The sequence below is a fragment of the Rhinatrema bivittatum genome, chromosome 2 (assembly GCF_901001135.1).
Source record: "Rhinatrema bivittatum chromosome 2, aRhiBiv1.1, whole genome shotgun sequence".
NCBI classification, from domain to species: Eukaryota; Metazoa; Chordata; class Amphibia; order Gymnophiona; family Rhinatrematidae; genus Rhinatrema; species Rhinatrema bivittatum.
Window position 1 is genome coordinate 316,446,897 of NC_042616.1, and position 15,357 is coordinate 316,462,253.

The window sequence follows — 15,357 nt, forward strand, 5'->3', positions numbered from 1 at the left end:
GATGGCATTACATGAAACAATGAACATTTATGCAACTTTAAATAACATTGTCAAGAGAAGAAAAAAACCAAGTATACAATTTGAATTACATAGTAATCACGGTAAACATTTGTTGTCCTTATGTTAAGCTTAGTTAGGGATAAGGAAAAAAGATAAGTAGAAGTAAATAAAGGAATAAATAATAAAAATAATAAAAATATATGACTTATCTTGCCTGACATGGATTAAAGTTTGGAGAACATCACTCTGCCTCAGGGGTCAACATCAACATCAACTGTAAATGAAGCACAGTCCAATGTGCTTCATAAGTATAATGGTATTCTGTCATTGAGACTGGTGGAGAGATTGGCAGGATGCACATTTGATTAGAATATGACCACAGATCGCCATTCAGCCAGTGATAGACCAGTATTTGAAATGACTCTGATTGAGTCTTGGCTGCGCATGTAAACGTTGGACTGTGCTTCATTTATAGCTCAACACTCTGAAAGCAAGGCACAACATGGATTTCTTTAGCCGGTTATGAAAATAGTTACTCTGCATCAGGGGTCAACAACAATATACTCGATCTACGTCGGGCAAGTTAAGTCACATTTTATCATGCAAAAGAAAAATATTTTAAAAAACTGTGTGAGACAAAAGTTTGGGACCAATGATTATAATTGAGGAACCAATATAAAGACTTGAGCAATTGGTTCAGTGTATGAGTGTCCTTCACTAGCATTGTTTTGGCTTTGCAACTTTTAAATGATAGGGATGGAATTCTAATTGCATTTCAGATTTTGTATCTATTCTTCCCTAAAAAGTGGACTGTGTGCTTGGTAGTTTTGAAAATTGCTGTTATAATCTATCTTATCCTGATGCTTCTTCTTCCTTATATAAATAACTTTAGATCCCATCTCATTTTGCAAGTTCCCCAATGGTAATGCTAACTTGCATGTAAATGATCAAAAATAGTGTGATTAAAATTCTCTCATTAGGTATTAGTGCTGAACAATCCACCCAGCACTAAAAGCTAAGAGGCTCCATACAGCCCACCCAATGCTGCAATGTGAATTATATCACAGAACCTTCCATGAACTATATTTGAGGGCCTCGGGGCCTGAGAACTTCCACTATCCCAAGGACACAAAGGTTCTCTGAGCCCTCGCTCCCTTCCCCCAAAGCACAAAAGCAGGCCTGTCAAATACCCCCACAAGGACAAAGTTCTGGTGTTACAGGCTTCTCTAATCTCCTCCTATTCCTGCAGGAAAAAGTTGGGGACGCAGGCCCCTCGGCCCCCACTTCCCTAAGAACAAAGTTATACCACCAGGCCCCTCTTACAGTTTAGCACTCATATCTTTTTCTGTCATGCACAGCATATGGAATGTGCAAAATTACAACACAAAATATGTATTTGAAGTAAAATATAATTTAAACAAACTAATTCACTTGACTAAAGACTGGAGTATGTGAATGTTGCAGTTATCCCATTTGTAATATATGTCTTCTGCGTTGTTGTGTTTTGCAGCTCTGCTGGATGTCAAGAGGGCTAACTGTGTGAGGCAGATACATTCCCCTTCCTTGTTAATTTATCCTTCCATTTCTAGATTGCTTTGTCCGATCTGCTGTGAACCTATAGGCATCCAGTCCAAGTAGGGGTAAAGAGCAGCCTGAAGCTTCAGATGTGTTTGAGAAAGAATTATTCCCCTTTGATGTGCGGTGCTTCTGCTAAAGCAGTGAGGGCAAGGCAAAGTGCAGAGATTTTATTTTCATTTTTTGCATTTCTGAATACATGGATTGTGAGCCTTCCCTAATTCCAGTGTAACATTTACATTCATTTTCTTCTAATGACTTTGCTTTCCCAAGAAGGATAACACATCTGTATCTTCCATTTCTTTTTCGTTTTCCTGAGTGATTTCTAAGGAGTTGGAGCAATTAAGTGTTTTTGAGCATATTTGAGGCAGTATGGTGACCGAAATGTGAAATAGTATTTTTGCCTTCTTGCCTCTAGTTTGAATTTCATGGCTGGGGCATGCTCAATGGGCTTCCTGCACTCAATTACATAAGTAGACATCAGAAGTGTGACCCCCTACATTTCCAAAAAGAGATAATGAGGGTTATGATTGCTGTAAGGAAACAGATAGGGCCGGATTTTAAGAATTAGGTATGGGCATAGATTTGTGCACGCAACCCGGCGTGCACAAATCTACGCCCGATTTTATAACATGCGTGCGCATGTTATAAAATCCGGGGTCGGCGCACAAGGGGGTGCACACTTGTGCATCTTGCATGCGCCGAGCCCTAAGGGAGCCCCGATGGCTTTCCCCATTCTCTCTGCCACCCCAGCCCTACCTAAATCCCCCTCTACCTTTATTTTTTTTATTTACACCTGCCTCTGGGCAGGCATAGGTTGCGCACACCGGCTGAGTGCCGGCGCGCGATCCCCCGGCACAGTCACTATGCCAGAGGCCTCAGTCCCGTCCCTGGACTACCCCGTCCCGCCCACTCCCCGCCCTTTTTTTCAAGCCCCGGGACATACACGTATCCCAGGGCTTGCATACGTCGCCGGGCCTATGCAAAATAGGCTCGGCGAGCGTAACCTTTTTAAAATCCGCCCCATAATGTATGACAGCATTCTGAATAGAGGTCGGGACAACCTAGCACATTTATGTTATAGGCGGATAATAAATATTTTAATATATAAATAAGCCTAAATACCTATATAAAGGGGGTTTGTTTGCTTTTCCTGAGAAACCCAGGAACTTGGACCATTTTATCATCATAAGGTATGATTACTTTTTATTTGACAAATTTGATCAATAACTTGTAATGAAAAATGTTTAGGTCACATACTTGGGTGACTCAAGCCCTACCTGAATTCCTGCCAAATGATACAATAACAATTCAATATTGTTTTCACACTTACACATCTTCTCTGAAATCTGTACATGAATTGTCCTTCTTGGAAAAAAGCCTCAGCAATACCCGAGAAAGGTTTCCGGAATCATTGCTCTCAGTGCTGTAAGTGAAGATAGACGATAGAAAAGATTTGCGAAATCCTTCACTCAAACGTAAAGTCTGAAGTTAAAACAAATTATACTAAGAGATTATAAAGTACCATAAAATACCATATTGTTTCTCTATGTTTCAATTTCTAAAACAGGGGTGGCCAATTCCAGTCTCTGAGAGCCACAAACAAGCCAGGTTTTTAGGATATTCACAATGTATATGCATGAGATAGATTTGCATGCACTGCCTCCATGACCTGATCATCACGTATCACTCCCTGGAAATAAGTCAAAGGGCCTACTTGAAGGGTGGCCAACTCAAGCCCTCAAGAGTCACAAACAGTCCACATTTTCAGGATATACACAATGAGTATGCATATTTGAATACAATTGAGCAGTACATGCAAATCTATTGTATGCATATTCATTGTGGATATCCTGAAAACCAAGCTTGTTTGTGACTCTTGAGACCCGGAGTTGACCACCCCGGCCTACATGCTCTATTGGGCTCACCTAACTCCCATCCCCCTTTTCCCCAGGCATCAAATCAAGGGGCTTCCATGTTTCAATGGACCCCCATGCTCCCCAGACATTAGTCAAGAGCTTCTATGACCTGATCCCTAAGCCACCCACTCCATTCCCTGGACGCATCAAGGGATTCCATGGCCCAATCATCATTCTTCACCTCCTTCTATAAAGCATCAAGAGGTCTCCATGCCCTGATGAACCCGTCCCCTACTCCCCGGTCGGCCTTCGTGCTCAGAAATATTCCACCTCATCCTATATTCCTCCAGACATCACTCAAGTGTATTCATGGCCTAATCATCACCCCCAAACTCCATAGGAGTTTGGGGGTGATGATTAGGCCATGAACAAACTCATGAGCTTCATGGCTTGAACATTATCCCTAGCTCTCCAGTCACAAGTCAAGGAGCCTCAATGTTGCAAAAGACCCTTCCACTGGACACATGGACCTTCATGCCCCAAAAGATTCCTCTTCCAAAACTGACCTGTAGAAAATTGAGGCAGGAATGAACATGAGTCTCTCCTGTTCCACTGCTGTCAACTATCAAAATGGTGCTGGGCTGACTTCTCATATTACTATGACCTCCCCCCACTGTGGCACTGGAGCTTATGTCTGGTGCGGCGTAGAGGGTAGAGGCACAAATCACTTGATTGTGCTGAGGGAGTGAAAGAGGATGTGGATTCAGGTATCATGATCTCTTGATGGCAATGTTGAGGTGTACAGGGTGTCCGTGGCACTGCAGATTCTTGATCATGGTGTGATGACGGGGGATGGATTTCAGGGGGCTGTGTGTTTAGAGGTGGCCCATAGGCAGGGCCTTCCCTCGCTCTTCGGTATTAGCATGCTGGACTTGCAGGAATGTTAACATTAATATTCTCTCTGAGACACTTTTGGATTTAGAGAGCTCATGCTAAATGTAATTCTTAGTTCAAACATTTATATTCCGCTTTTACCATATGAATCATTCAAAACAGATTACAAAATTAAATAAAGCAATGAAATAATACAAAGAAAAAAAACATCTTTTCCATAGAGTTAAATAAAATCCACATATAAAATCAGGCTACATGGTTGGCCCTAGCACGAACAATGACCATCAAGACAGAGATCAAGTACCATAACACACAGTAGGCAATGAATGACATCAGGTAACTGAAATTGATGTCAGTTACATTTAAAAATAATCAAGTGGAAATCCACAATGGTGATGTAGTAGGCAAGTTAACTTAAATTATTTTTCTATTAACCTTGTTTAAATTGTGTTGCTGGTGTAGCTGTCTAGCTGGTTTAAACTATATATTTATCTTTATTCTTTGTTTCATTTGTGCTGCTGATAGTTGCCTTGTTGGTTTAAACTATAATTTTTCTCCTCTCTTTTTGTTCACTTAGGGCCGGATTTTAAGAGGTACGCGTGGGCGTACATTTGTGCGCGCAACCCAGTGCGCACAAATGTACGCCTGGTTTTATAACATGCGAGCGCAGCTGCACGCATGTTATAAAACCTGGGGTTGGTGCGCACAAGGGAGTGCATACTAGTGCACCTTGCGCACGCCGAGCCCTAGCGGAGCTCTGATGGCTTTCCCAGTTCCGCCCGCGGCCTTGGAGGGAACTTTCCTTCCGCCCCCCCCCCCCCACCTTTCCCTCCCTTCCCCTACCTAACCCGCTTCCCAGCCCTACCTAAACCCCCCCCCCTCACCTTTGTTTTACAAGTTGCGCGCACCAGCCGAGTGGCCCTACGAAGGCCTCTGGCCATGGCCCCGACCCACCCCGGGACATACGTGCGTCCTGGGGCTTGCACGCATCGCCAGGCCTATGCAAAATAGGCTCGACGTGCATAGGGCTTTTAAAATCTGCCCCTTAATCTGCTATGGTTGATAGAATCTGCCCCCCACCCTATCCCAAACCACACCTATCCCACTGCCTTTATTTTATATATATACACATTTCCTAAATTTTGTGTTGGGAGGGCCTTCATTTCCTGTAGAGCAGTTGCACTGCCACTATGGGAGCCCCTGTGGAGGAACAAGGGCACCAGGAAAAAGTTAGCCTTTCAAAAGAACAGGAGCTCTCTGTCTCCTGCCCTTATTATTTTTTTCTAATTATTGAAGAGCGTGGAGTCTGGTTTTCCCTTGCGTGTGTGCCTGCCAGTTTGACTCAATTTGGTGTTATTTTGCTCTGGTAATCCTATTTTTTGAGACTTTTCCCTATGAAAGTCTTCGTACCACTTCACAAAAAATTGGGGTGTCCTTGTGTAAGGTTAGATCAAGGGCTAGGGAAGATTCTGGCAGTCCTCTATCACTCCTTCAGAGGATGGACCTGTCTGGTGACCTGATGCAGAGGAGTTTCACTTTTAAGTATCCTGTTTTAGAGACTATCTCCTCAGTGGGAGGCAAGGATGTTTTTTTCACCCTTCCTGTCTATCTTTTGTTTGTCCCCTTTTTGGAGTAATAAGTTAATTTTGTTCCCACCTAGATCTGAGAGCCCTTGGTACCAGGGACTCCATATCCATTCTACTGGAAAAAGGATGTCTTTCACACTGAAGGAACTGGAAGACTTGAGAAGTATCAGGAAGAACTGACTCTGCCTTTCACAGATGAAGGAAAGATCTGAAGGTTTTTGAAACACAGTTGCTGTGAACTTGACTGGGGTTTTGCCTGAGAGAAAAGTGCCCTTCTGGTACTTCATAAGGAGATCTCAAGAATGTAAGAAGACTTCAGGAAAGGTATGAGTACAGGGACTCATGTTCTGATAAAATATTTTGGACTTTATTCTAATTACTCTACAGTGGGGAGAAGCAAGGATGAAAACTGGGTATTAAAAGGAGAACTGAACTATCTTTAATTAGAGTAATCTGATCAATGGGAGAGAACTGAGTAACTGGAGTAACTGGGAACTGAAGAAGATCAAGTGTTAAGAAGTGTTCTTCCAGAGGAATTAACAGACTTTGCTAGTAGAGTGAGGTTACAAGTTTATTATTCTTTCTGCAGTTCTGTTATTTATTGACTTTATTTAAATGCTGAAGGAAGAGCTGTGTACTGAATATTCTTCAGTCATCAAATCAACTATCAGTAAACGAAGTTGTAAACCATATTGCTTCTCAGAATACGTTTTGGATTAAAAAAAAAAAAGACTATGATTATTGTTAGTACGGCTTTCAAGAACAGAGAGAGGCTTATTCTGGGGCTACTGCAAAAAGGCTTTGGAACTATAATCCCCCCCCCCCCCCCCAGGGAACCCTGAAACTCAGAGTGCAATTGCTATCCATGGAGAACTGAGAGAGCGTGGTGCAGAAAGGGTCCATCTCTCGTCCTATGTGCCCCTGTGTGCAGTTTAAGGGACCCGTTCTGCCCAGGGGTTACATATATGTAAAGCATTCAGAAATCCGAAACAGTACAATGGATCTGCCTCAGCAGCCAGCTGCAACGCCATTCCCTTCAGTGGTATAGGCTGTAGGTGCACTGCTGATTCCCAGTGGCAGCCTTAAAGTGTTGGTACTGTGCTAGATAGAAAATTATTGGTTATGTTAAACTCTGCCACTGTCAGTGCATACAGTAGCTCTATTGCACAGTGCCTGTTTACTGTAGTTTAAAAAATGCCAATACAAAAATTAGTCAGGCAGAGATTTCTAGAGTAGTTATTTCCCTGCCAGTACTAATAGGTTTCAGATGTGGAACCCAAGCCACTGTGCACTCTCAGATAAGACTGCATTGTGTTCAGAAGTAATCTCTGAGAAAAAAGCCATAATGCATGAGAGATTCTATTGATTTTCAAACTAGAAAATGACATATACTTTCTTTTTTTTTTTTTACATTTAAGCCAAACCTGCAAGTGGAAGACTCTCTTTCTCAGTGATATGTTCCTGTGATACTGCATATTTAAACACAAGCAGGAAGAGGAGATTAAAAAAAAACAAAAAAAAAATAAACTCAGCTAAAGGGTACAACAAACAGAGAGAAAAACAGAATGCAGGGCAAAATTAAATTGCTAGGCACCAGAAATAATATAATAGAAAAAAAAATGTTTATATAGTCACATAAAAAAAAAGCAGCAAGACAAAAGCTGGAGATACTGCAGAGATGGAAGTCGACTTGTGTCAAACAGATTAAACCAACCTATTAAAATTCTTCAAGGTTTTTGTTAGAGAGACACTGACAGATGAAAGGAATGGTGTGGATAACATGTATCTACTGTAGATTTGACCATGGCAAATGATAAGAAGAAAAGGTGTGACAGCTAAATACTTTATTAATATACTTTAAAAAAATTTTAGCTGTTATCTTTTATTGGATGTATTTATTGTATTTTCACTATTGTTTTAACTGTAAACCACTGTGAAGGCTAACACCAATGCGGCGGTATAGAAAAATTAATAAACTATAAACGTCACATGACTGCTAATTTCTATTTCAAATTTATACCTCAGTCTCCTCAAAAAGACTCAGAGCAATAAAAGATGTGCAAATAGATTGCAAACTGGTTGTATAAAAAGGATGTGATGGGCAGTGATTAATGGGAAATGACAGGCAATGTGAGGGGCAGTGATAAATGACACAGATGCAGATGGTTGGAGGGAGGAAATTGCAGCCAAAAGGATATATATTAGAATCCATGATATATATTTTAAGAGTTGATTTACTCAGTCTGAAGCTGTAAAGGAGACAGTGGTGAATAGCTATTCAGGAAGGCTAGCGAATAACAATATCTGCTATTGAAAGCCAGAGGAAAGAATTCCATAGTAAACATAATAGCTGTGAACTGGTTAATAATGAGCGTACATTGAAGCACTTCAGGCCTGCCTTGCTCTGAGCCATAGAATGCATAACTTGGGCATGCTGTAGCTTCCTGTCATCCCAACTCTGCCCCTTTGCTAGGGATGTGCATTGGTTTACAACAAATGTGCAATCCGCAACGCATAAGTCCCTGTTCGTTTGATTCATGGGTTTGTGAAATGCATGGCGATCCCCCACGAATAAAATATATCATATTAGTTTCATTCTTTTAGTTCGCAGTGATTTCTTAGCGGCCATTTGAAATAGGAGAAGGCCATGTGGGAGCATCCATAGCAAAAACCAGCCCTTTCCTATGAGTCATAAGTGACCTCACAGCCCTTTCATAGAGTGGGTCAGACAGGTTGGCAAGGAAACGAGAATGCAACTTATCAGAGCTAAGAATTTTTCTAATGCAGCAACTCGCTGCTCTCTCTCAGTGCTCTGTGATGCTGTTCCTGCTGATGCTGTACTATTTATACCTTAAGCATGCAACGCGCCACACACTTTTTTTTTGGGTGTTGTCTGGGGAGGTGGCTTTACTCAGAGCTAGTCTGAGTGTCTCAAAACTGTATTCAATTTCTATTGCTGCTTGTGCTTGCTACTTTGATAGAAGTTTCCATTGAAAAAAGATATTTGTTCATTTTTGCTGCTGTGCCAGCCAGACTATTTTACTCCACTTTTTTTTTTTTTATTGAACTCAGACTGTCTCTCTGTCTCTCTCACTGAGACAAAGCTGCCAGCAGTGGCATTTTGCTGCTGATCTTACCCCCCTGGGGTAGTTTGCAAGCAGGGTTTGAGTGGTGTGGGTGGGAGATAGTGTGAGAGTTGCAGTGGCTGTCTGGGAGTTGGTATTTTCAAAGAACAAGCAGCATCAATTGTAGGAATTGGGCTTGCTCAGGCTTCCAGTCTTTTCTCTCTCTCTCTCTCTCTGTGTGTGTGTGTGTGTGTGTAGTTTACATACACATATATTGGTACAGAGGTGTTCAGTCAGCAATAAAGAAATAATTATTTTAATTGAAATCCCTAGTAGGCAGTGACATTTACTGCACTTTTTTTTTAAAGACTGTCTCTCTGTCTCTCGCACTGAGACAAGCTGCCAGCAGTGGCATTTTGCTACTGATCTTACTCCCCTGGGGTAGGTTGCAGGCAGGGTTTGGGTGGTGTGGGTAGGAGATAGGGTGAGTTGGTATTTTCAAACAAGAAGCAGCATCACTATTGTGCTTGCTCAGGCTTCCAGTCTTTTCTCTGCAGTTTCATATTTTTGTGCACACAGAGCAGTCTCAGTTTTAGTGTACATCAAGGCACTGCACTGCATCTGTGTGTAGTTTTCCAGACTCACATATATTGGTACAGCAGTGTTCTTTTAATCCAAATCCCCATTAGGCATCTTCTGGAGTTAAAATTTTGTTGTGTGCACATAAAGCAATCTCAGTTGTAGTGTGTACTGCACTGTGCGTCTGTGGGTAATTTTCCAGACTCACATATATTGGTACAGCAGTGTTCTTTTAATCCAAATCCCCAGTAGGCATCTTCTGGAGCTAAACGTTTGCTGTGTGCATATACAGCAGTCTCAGTTGTAGTGTACATCAAGGCACAGCACTGTGCATCTATGAGTAGTTTTCCGGACTTACATATATTGGTACAGAGGTGTTCATTCACCAATAAAGAAATAATTCTTTTAATTGAAATCCCTAGTAGGCAGTGACATTAAATCCATGATGTCAGGGAAAGGTAGACAATAGGGATGTGAATCGTTTTAGGACGATTAAAATTATCGTCCGATAATTTTAATATCGTCTTAAACCGTTATGGAACACAATACAATAGAGATTCTAACGATTTATCGTTATAAATCGTTAGAATCGTGAGCCGGCACACTAAAACCCCCTAAAACCCACCCCCGACCCTTTAAATTAAATCCCCCACCCTCCCGAACCCCCCCCAAATGAGTTAAATAACCTGCGGGTCCAGCGGCGGTCCGGAACGGCAGTGGTCCGGAACTGGCTCCTGCTACTGAATCTTGTTGTCTTCGGCCGGCGCCATTTTCCAAAATGGCGCCGAAAAATGGCGGCGGCCATAGACGAACACGATTGGACGGCAGGAGGTCCTTCCGGACCCCCGCTGGACTTTTGGCAAGTCTCGTGGGGGTCAGGAGGCCCCCCACAAGCTGGCCAAAAGTTCCTGGAGGTCCAGCGGGGGTCAGGGAGCGATTTCCCGCCGCGAATCGTTTTCGTACGGAAAATGGCGCCGGCAGGAGATCGACTGCAGGAGGTCGTTCAGCGAGGGTTCCGGCGCCTCGCTGAACGACCTCCTGCAGTCGATCTCCTGCCGGCGCCATTTTCCGTACGAAAACGATTCGCGGCGGGAAATCGCTCCCTGACCCCCGCTGGACCTCCAGGAACTTTTGGCCAGCTTGTGGGGGGCCTCCTGACCCCCACGAGACTTGCCAAAAGTCCAGCGGGGGTCCGGAAGGACCTCCTGCCGTCCAATCGTGTTCGTCTATGGCCGCCGCCATTTTTCGCCGCCATTTTGGAAAATGGCGCCGGCTGAAGACAACAAGATTGAGGAGCAGGAGCCCGTTCCGGACCGCTGCCGTTCCGGACCGCCGCTGGACCCGCAGGTTATTTAAGTCATTTGGGGGGGGGGTTCGGGAGGGTGGGGGATTTAATTTAAAGGGTCGGGGGTGGGTTTTAGGGGGTTTTAATGTGCCGGTTTTGCGATTTTTAGATTTTTAGATTTTTCACGATTTTTCACGATTTTTCACGATATTTTACCCCCCCAAACGGCAACAATACGATTCCCTCCCCCTCCCAGCCGAAATCGATCGTTAAGACGATCGAGGACACGATTCACATCCCTAGTAGACAAGTTATTGGGACTGGCAGAGGAGGCACTTCAAAAGGCAGTGCTAGTCCCCCATTAAAGTTAAAAAGGGATTTGTTCCAATCTAAAATCTCTGGAGGGGCAGGCAGTTCCATCCAGAAAAAAACTGAAATTTAAAGATGATGCACTGCCGCCACCTGTTTCTGACCCTGTTGTTTTGGAGGTGAGGGAAGGGGAGGCTGAATCACTCAAGACAAAAGGGCGAGACCCAAAAGCAGCAGTGCGACAGCAGACTCTAGTTAGTGCTTAAAATGTAGCGCAGACACTGTTTGCTTCTGATTACGATGAAGAATCATCTTGTGTGGGATTCTCATCATCAGAAATGGAAGAAGTAATAGCTGAAGAAGGTTTAGGAGGATTAGTTACTTCTGTCTTAGCCTCCACTTCAGTGCTACAGGGGAGAGATGAAACTGATGATGAGGAGGAGGAAGAGCAGTCAGCGCAGGTACAGAGTGTGACTGATGCCCCTGGCATTGCTTCTCAGGGTGCACCCACTACTTCAACTCCAGTGCCAGGATCCACCCCGAAGGCTATAGAGAAGGGATCACGAAAGAAATCTGTGATCTGGAGCCACTTTAAAGTGACGGAGGACCCACGTTTTGCTCAGTGTAATTACTGTGCCAGGGCTATTAGCAGAGGCAAGCAAATGGGACATCTAACTAATTTTGGCATGATGCATCATATGCAGAACCAACACCCTACAGTACTGCCATCTGGGGATGGTGGCAGTACCAGTCAGGGGACCCCTTTTTCCAGGCAGCGTAAAGTGGTTGAAAAGGAGCAAGGTCATCCCACGCCCTCAGCCCCTTCTAGCAGTCAGGTGACAGGCCATGTGGAGGTGGGCTTTATTGTACACCCACCTGACGGATGAGGCCCATACCTCAACCGATATTCTAGCATGCATCAGCCTGCCATATGTCAGAAGCGACAACCCACCATGGAGGAAATGGGGTGGTCGGTAACGCTATCCCAGGGAAGGAGACAGGCAGCCTCAAATGTTGTAACCAGGAGCATTGGGGAAATGATTTCCCTTGATGACCAGCCCTTGCAAGTAGTGGAGAATGTGGGTTTCAAGCATTTGCTGAAGGTCTTAGTTCCAAATTACAAAGTCCCCTCCAGAACCACATTTAGCAGAACGGTCATTCCCAGCCTGTACAAGCAGTGTCACAGTCGCATCCAAGCGCAGCTAGCTAAGGCAGAGGGGCGTGTGCATTTCACCTGCGATATCTGAACCACCATGAATGCTGCACAATCTTACCTCTCCCTGACAGCATACTGGTGGGACCTGGCTGAGGCAGAGGCAGGCAGAAGCTCTATTAGTGAACAATTATCAGGGTGGAGGTGGGCTTTATTGCACACCCACCTGACGTATGAGGCCCATACCTCAACCGATATTCTAGCATGCATCAGACAGATGCTGGTGGGCTGTCAGCCTCACCAACAAGACAGGAATCTTCAGGTAGGGTTCTTTGTCACAGACAATGGTGCAAACATGGTAAAGGCAATATACGACGGGCGCTTTCAGAACATCTGATGTTTTGCACACATTCTGCACCTGGTAGTAAAGTCAGATCTGGGGTTGGAATCCAATCACCAAGAGAATGAATACCTGCATACGTTAATATATAAGTGCAGGAACATAGCAGTGCACTTCCACAGAAGTGTGAAGGCGACAAAAGCAGACTGATTTGGAGATGCCTCACAAGCGTCTCATTCAAGACACTGGAACCCGGTGGAATTCCACTATATGATGGTACAGAGGTTAGTGGAGCAGCAGACACCACTTCATGAACTTTCTGTGGAACTGGACATAGGTGTGCAGAGTCCCCTAGGGCATCATGATTGGTTAGTCATGAGTCTGCTGGTAAAAATCCAGCAGCCCTTCAAGGATACCACAGAGGAGCTGAGTTCCAGAAGTGCCACCTTGGATGACATCATCCCTATAGTTAATTTTCTGGAGGAAAATGTGGAGGGCTTTAAACAGGAAGAGGGAATGACAGCAGAGGTGCTGCATTGTCTGGACTTTTTGCAGAAGCTGGTGCAAGAGAGATTAAGACCTTTAACAAAAGACCACACATACATGCTCACCACAGTCTGTGATCCCCGTATGAAAGGGAAACTTGCCCTACAGTCCGATTGTCTCACATTTGCGAAGGACCTGCTGTTAGTAAACGTCCATGAACAGGAGCACCATAGGCAGAGACAGATTAGGCATGAAGCAGAGGAGGAAACAGCGGGCACTTCAGAGAGTAGTGCAAGCCCACTTCAGTACGTCAAAGCCATGTTGCCCCTAAAAAAGCATCTGTTCTGGAACGGGCTAGAGCAAAAGAAGCTGGCAAGAAGGGCTCTCAGCCCAGCCAAGCAAAGGAGACACCAGCACAAATGTCAGTGACAGGATATCTCAAAGAGCCCATAGAGAATATGCAGACAGATCCGCTGGCATATTGGGCACACAAGTCTACTGTCTGTCCACACCTAGCCAAAGTGGCTCAGCGATATCTGTCATGTCCACCAACCAGTGTGCCCAGTGAACGTGTATTTTCAATGACAAGGGATATCATGAGCCCTCATCACTCAAGGCTGGCAGCAGAGTTGATGGAAATGCTAGTGTTTTTGAAAATAAACATGCCTTTGCTTGGGTTTCCAGATTTTCCCTGTGAATGGCAAGATGAATACAAGCAATTTAAAGCCTTGCAGCAGCTCCAACTGCCTCATATGCTCCACATAATATCAGCACATATACCTGTCTTAGACCGCTATGCCTGTCTGTCCACTGTCCAGCCCTTACGGTCACTACAAGGGCCTGCACTCAAACACTGTGCCTGCCTGTCTAGCCCTTACGTCACTACAAGGGCCTGACCCCAAACGCTGTGCCTGTCTGTCCAGCCCTTACATCACTACAAGGGACTGACCTCAACTGATGTGCCTGCCTGTCCAGCCCTTACGTCACTACAAGGGCCTGACCCCAAATGCTGTGCCTGTCTGTCCAGCCCTTATGTCACTACAAGGGCCTGACCTCAAATTCTGTGCCTACCCATCCAGCCTTTAAGAACATAAGAAATTGCCAGGCTGGGTCAGACCAAGAGTCCATCACTATAAGGGCCTGACCACAAATGCTGTGCCTATCTGTCCAGCCCTTACATCACAACAAGGGCCTGACCCCAAATGCCGTGCCTATCTGCCCAGCCCTTACGTCACTAAAAGGGCCTGACCTCAAACTCTGTGCCTGTCTGTCCAGCTTGGAGCTTGGATATTTCATTTGCTCAATAGTTTTCATGACCTTCATAATATGGGCCATTTTCCCTAAATCTTTCTTAGGTGCCAACATTAATATTTCTAGTACTATAGAAAACTGGTGGTAGTTGTACTCTACGTCATGCTCTGTGTTCCCATAGTTTACGAGGCACTGTAAGGTACAAAGTCAACATAGGTTGATATTGTAGATTTGGATTTGAGTAGCAGTTTTCTTATTTCTGAGAGCTCTTCAAGTTCCTTTGTCATCAGCTGAAGTGCATAAGCAGTTAATAGCTTCTGGGTATTCACTAGACACCAACGGAACCACCACACTTTCGGGGCCAACCCATTCCAGGGAGCTCTTTCCTGTGTAAAGGAAAGGGAACTCTCCCCGGGTGTAGACAGCCTATCTCCTAGGACCCGCCAACCCATGTTGAACCAGAATTGTTGTTCACATGGAAACCTCCTCAGCCTCAGCCTTCAAAATTCTCATTTGTATATCTTCTACGTCGACCAGATTTTAAAAGACCAGTGAGAGCTCACTAGATGCCAACAGAACCACCACACTCTAGGGGCAAACCCATTCTAGGGAGCCCTTTCCTGCACAAAGGAAAGGGAACTCTCCCCGGGGCTAGCCTGTCTTGCCCCTATCAAAACCACAGGGACCAGACTACCTCCGCTCTGCCAGCATGTCTTGCCCCTATCAACTTTCTGCCATTCTGCCTTGCTACCATACACCAGAAGACTTACTCTACTCCTTGTGGTGTTCTTGCCACTATCATGGTTTCACGGTGTGTTGGTGCTAGTCTTTCTGCTGCTTTGTCTCTTTATCGGCACCTTGTGATTTTTTCTGGCACTTTCTGCTTGCTATGTTCCCCCTTCATTGTGCTGTAGGATGTTGATGCCACTTGTCTTGCCACTTTGCCTGTCGTACTGCCTTCAAGGGTTCATGCAC

The 15,357-nt window shown here is 44.5% G+C and overlaps 1 protein-coding gene across 1 annotated transcript in view; it reads right to left on the reverse strand.

The window, feature by feature from the left end:
• The window catches only part of ABCA13 (ATP binding cassette subfamily A member 13), a 929,477-nt gene that overhangs the window by 351,232 nt on the left and 562,888 nt on the right, over positions 1-15,357 (reverse strand). Inside the window, exon 38 of the mRNA XM_029587089.1 lies at positions 2,909-3,001. Coding sequence (XP_029442949.1) covers positions 2,909-3,001 — 93 coding nt within the window. The remainder of the gene's footprint in view (positions 1-2,908; positions 3,002-15,357) is intronic.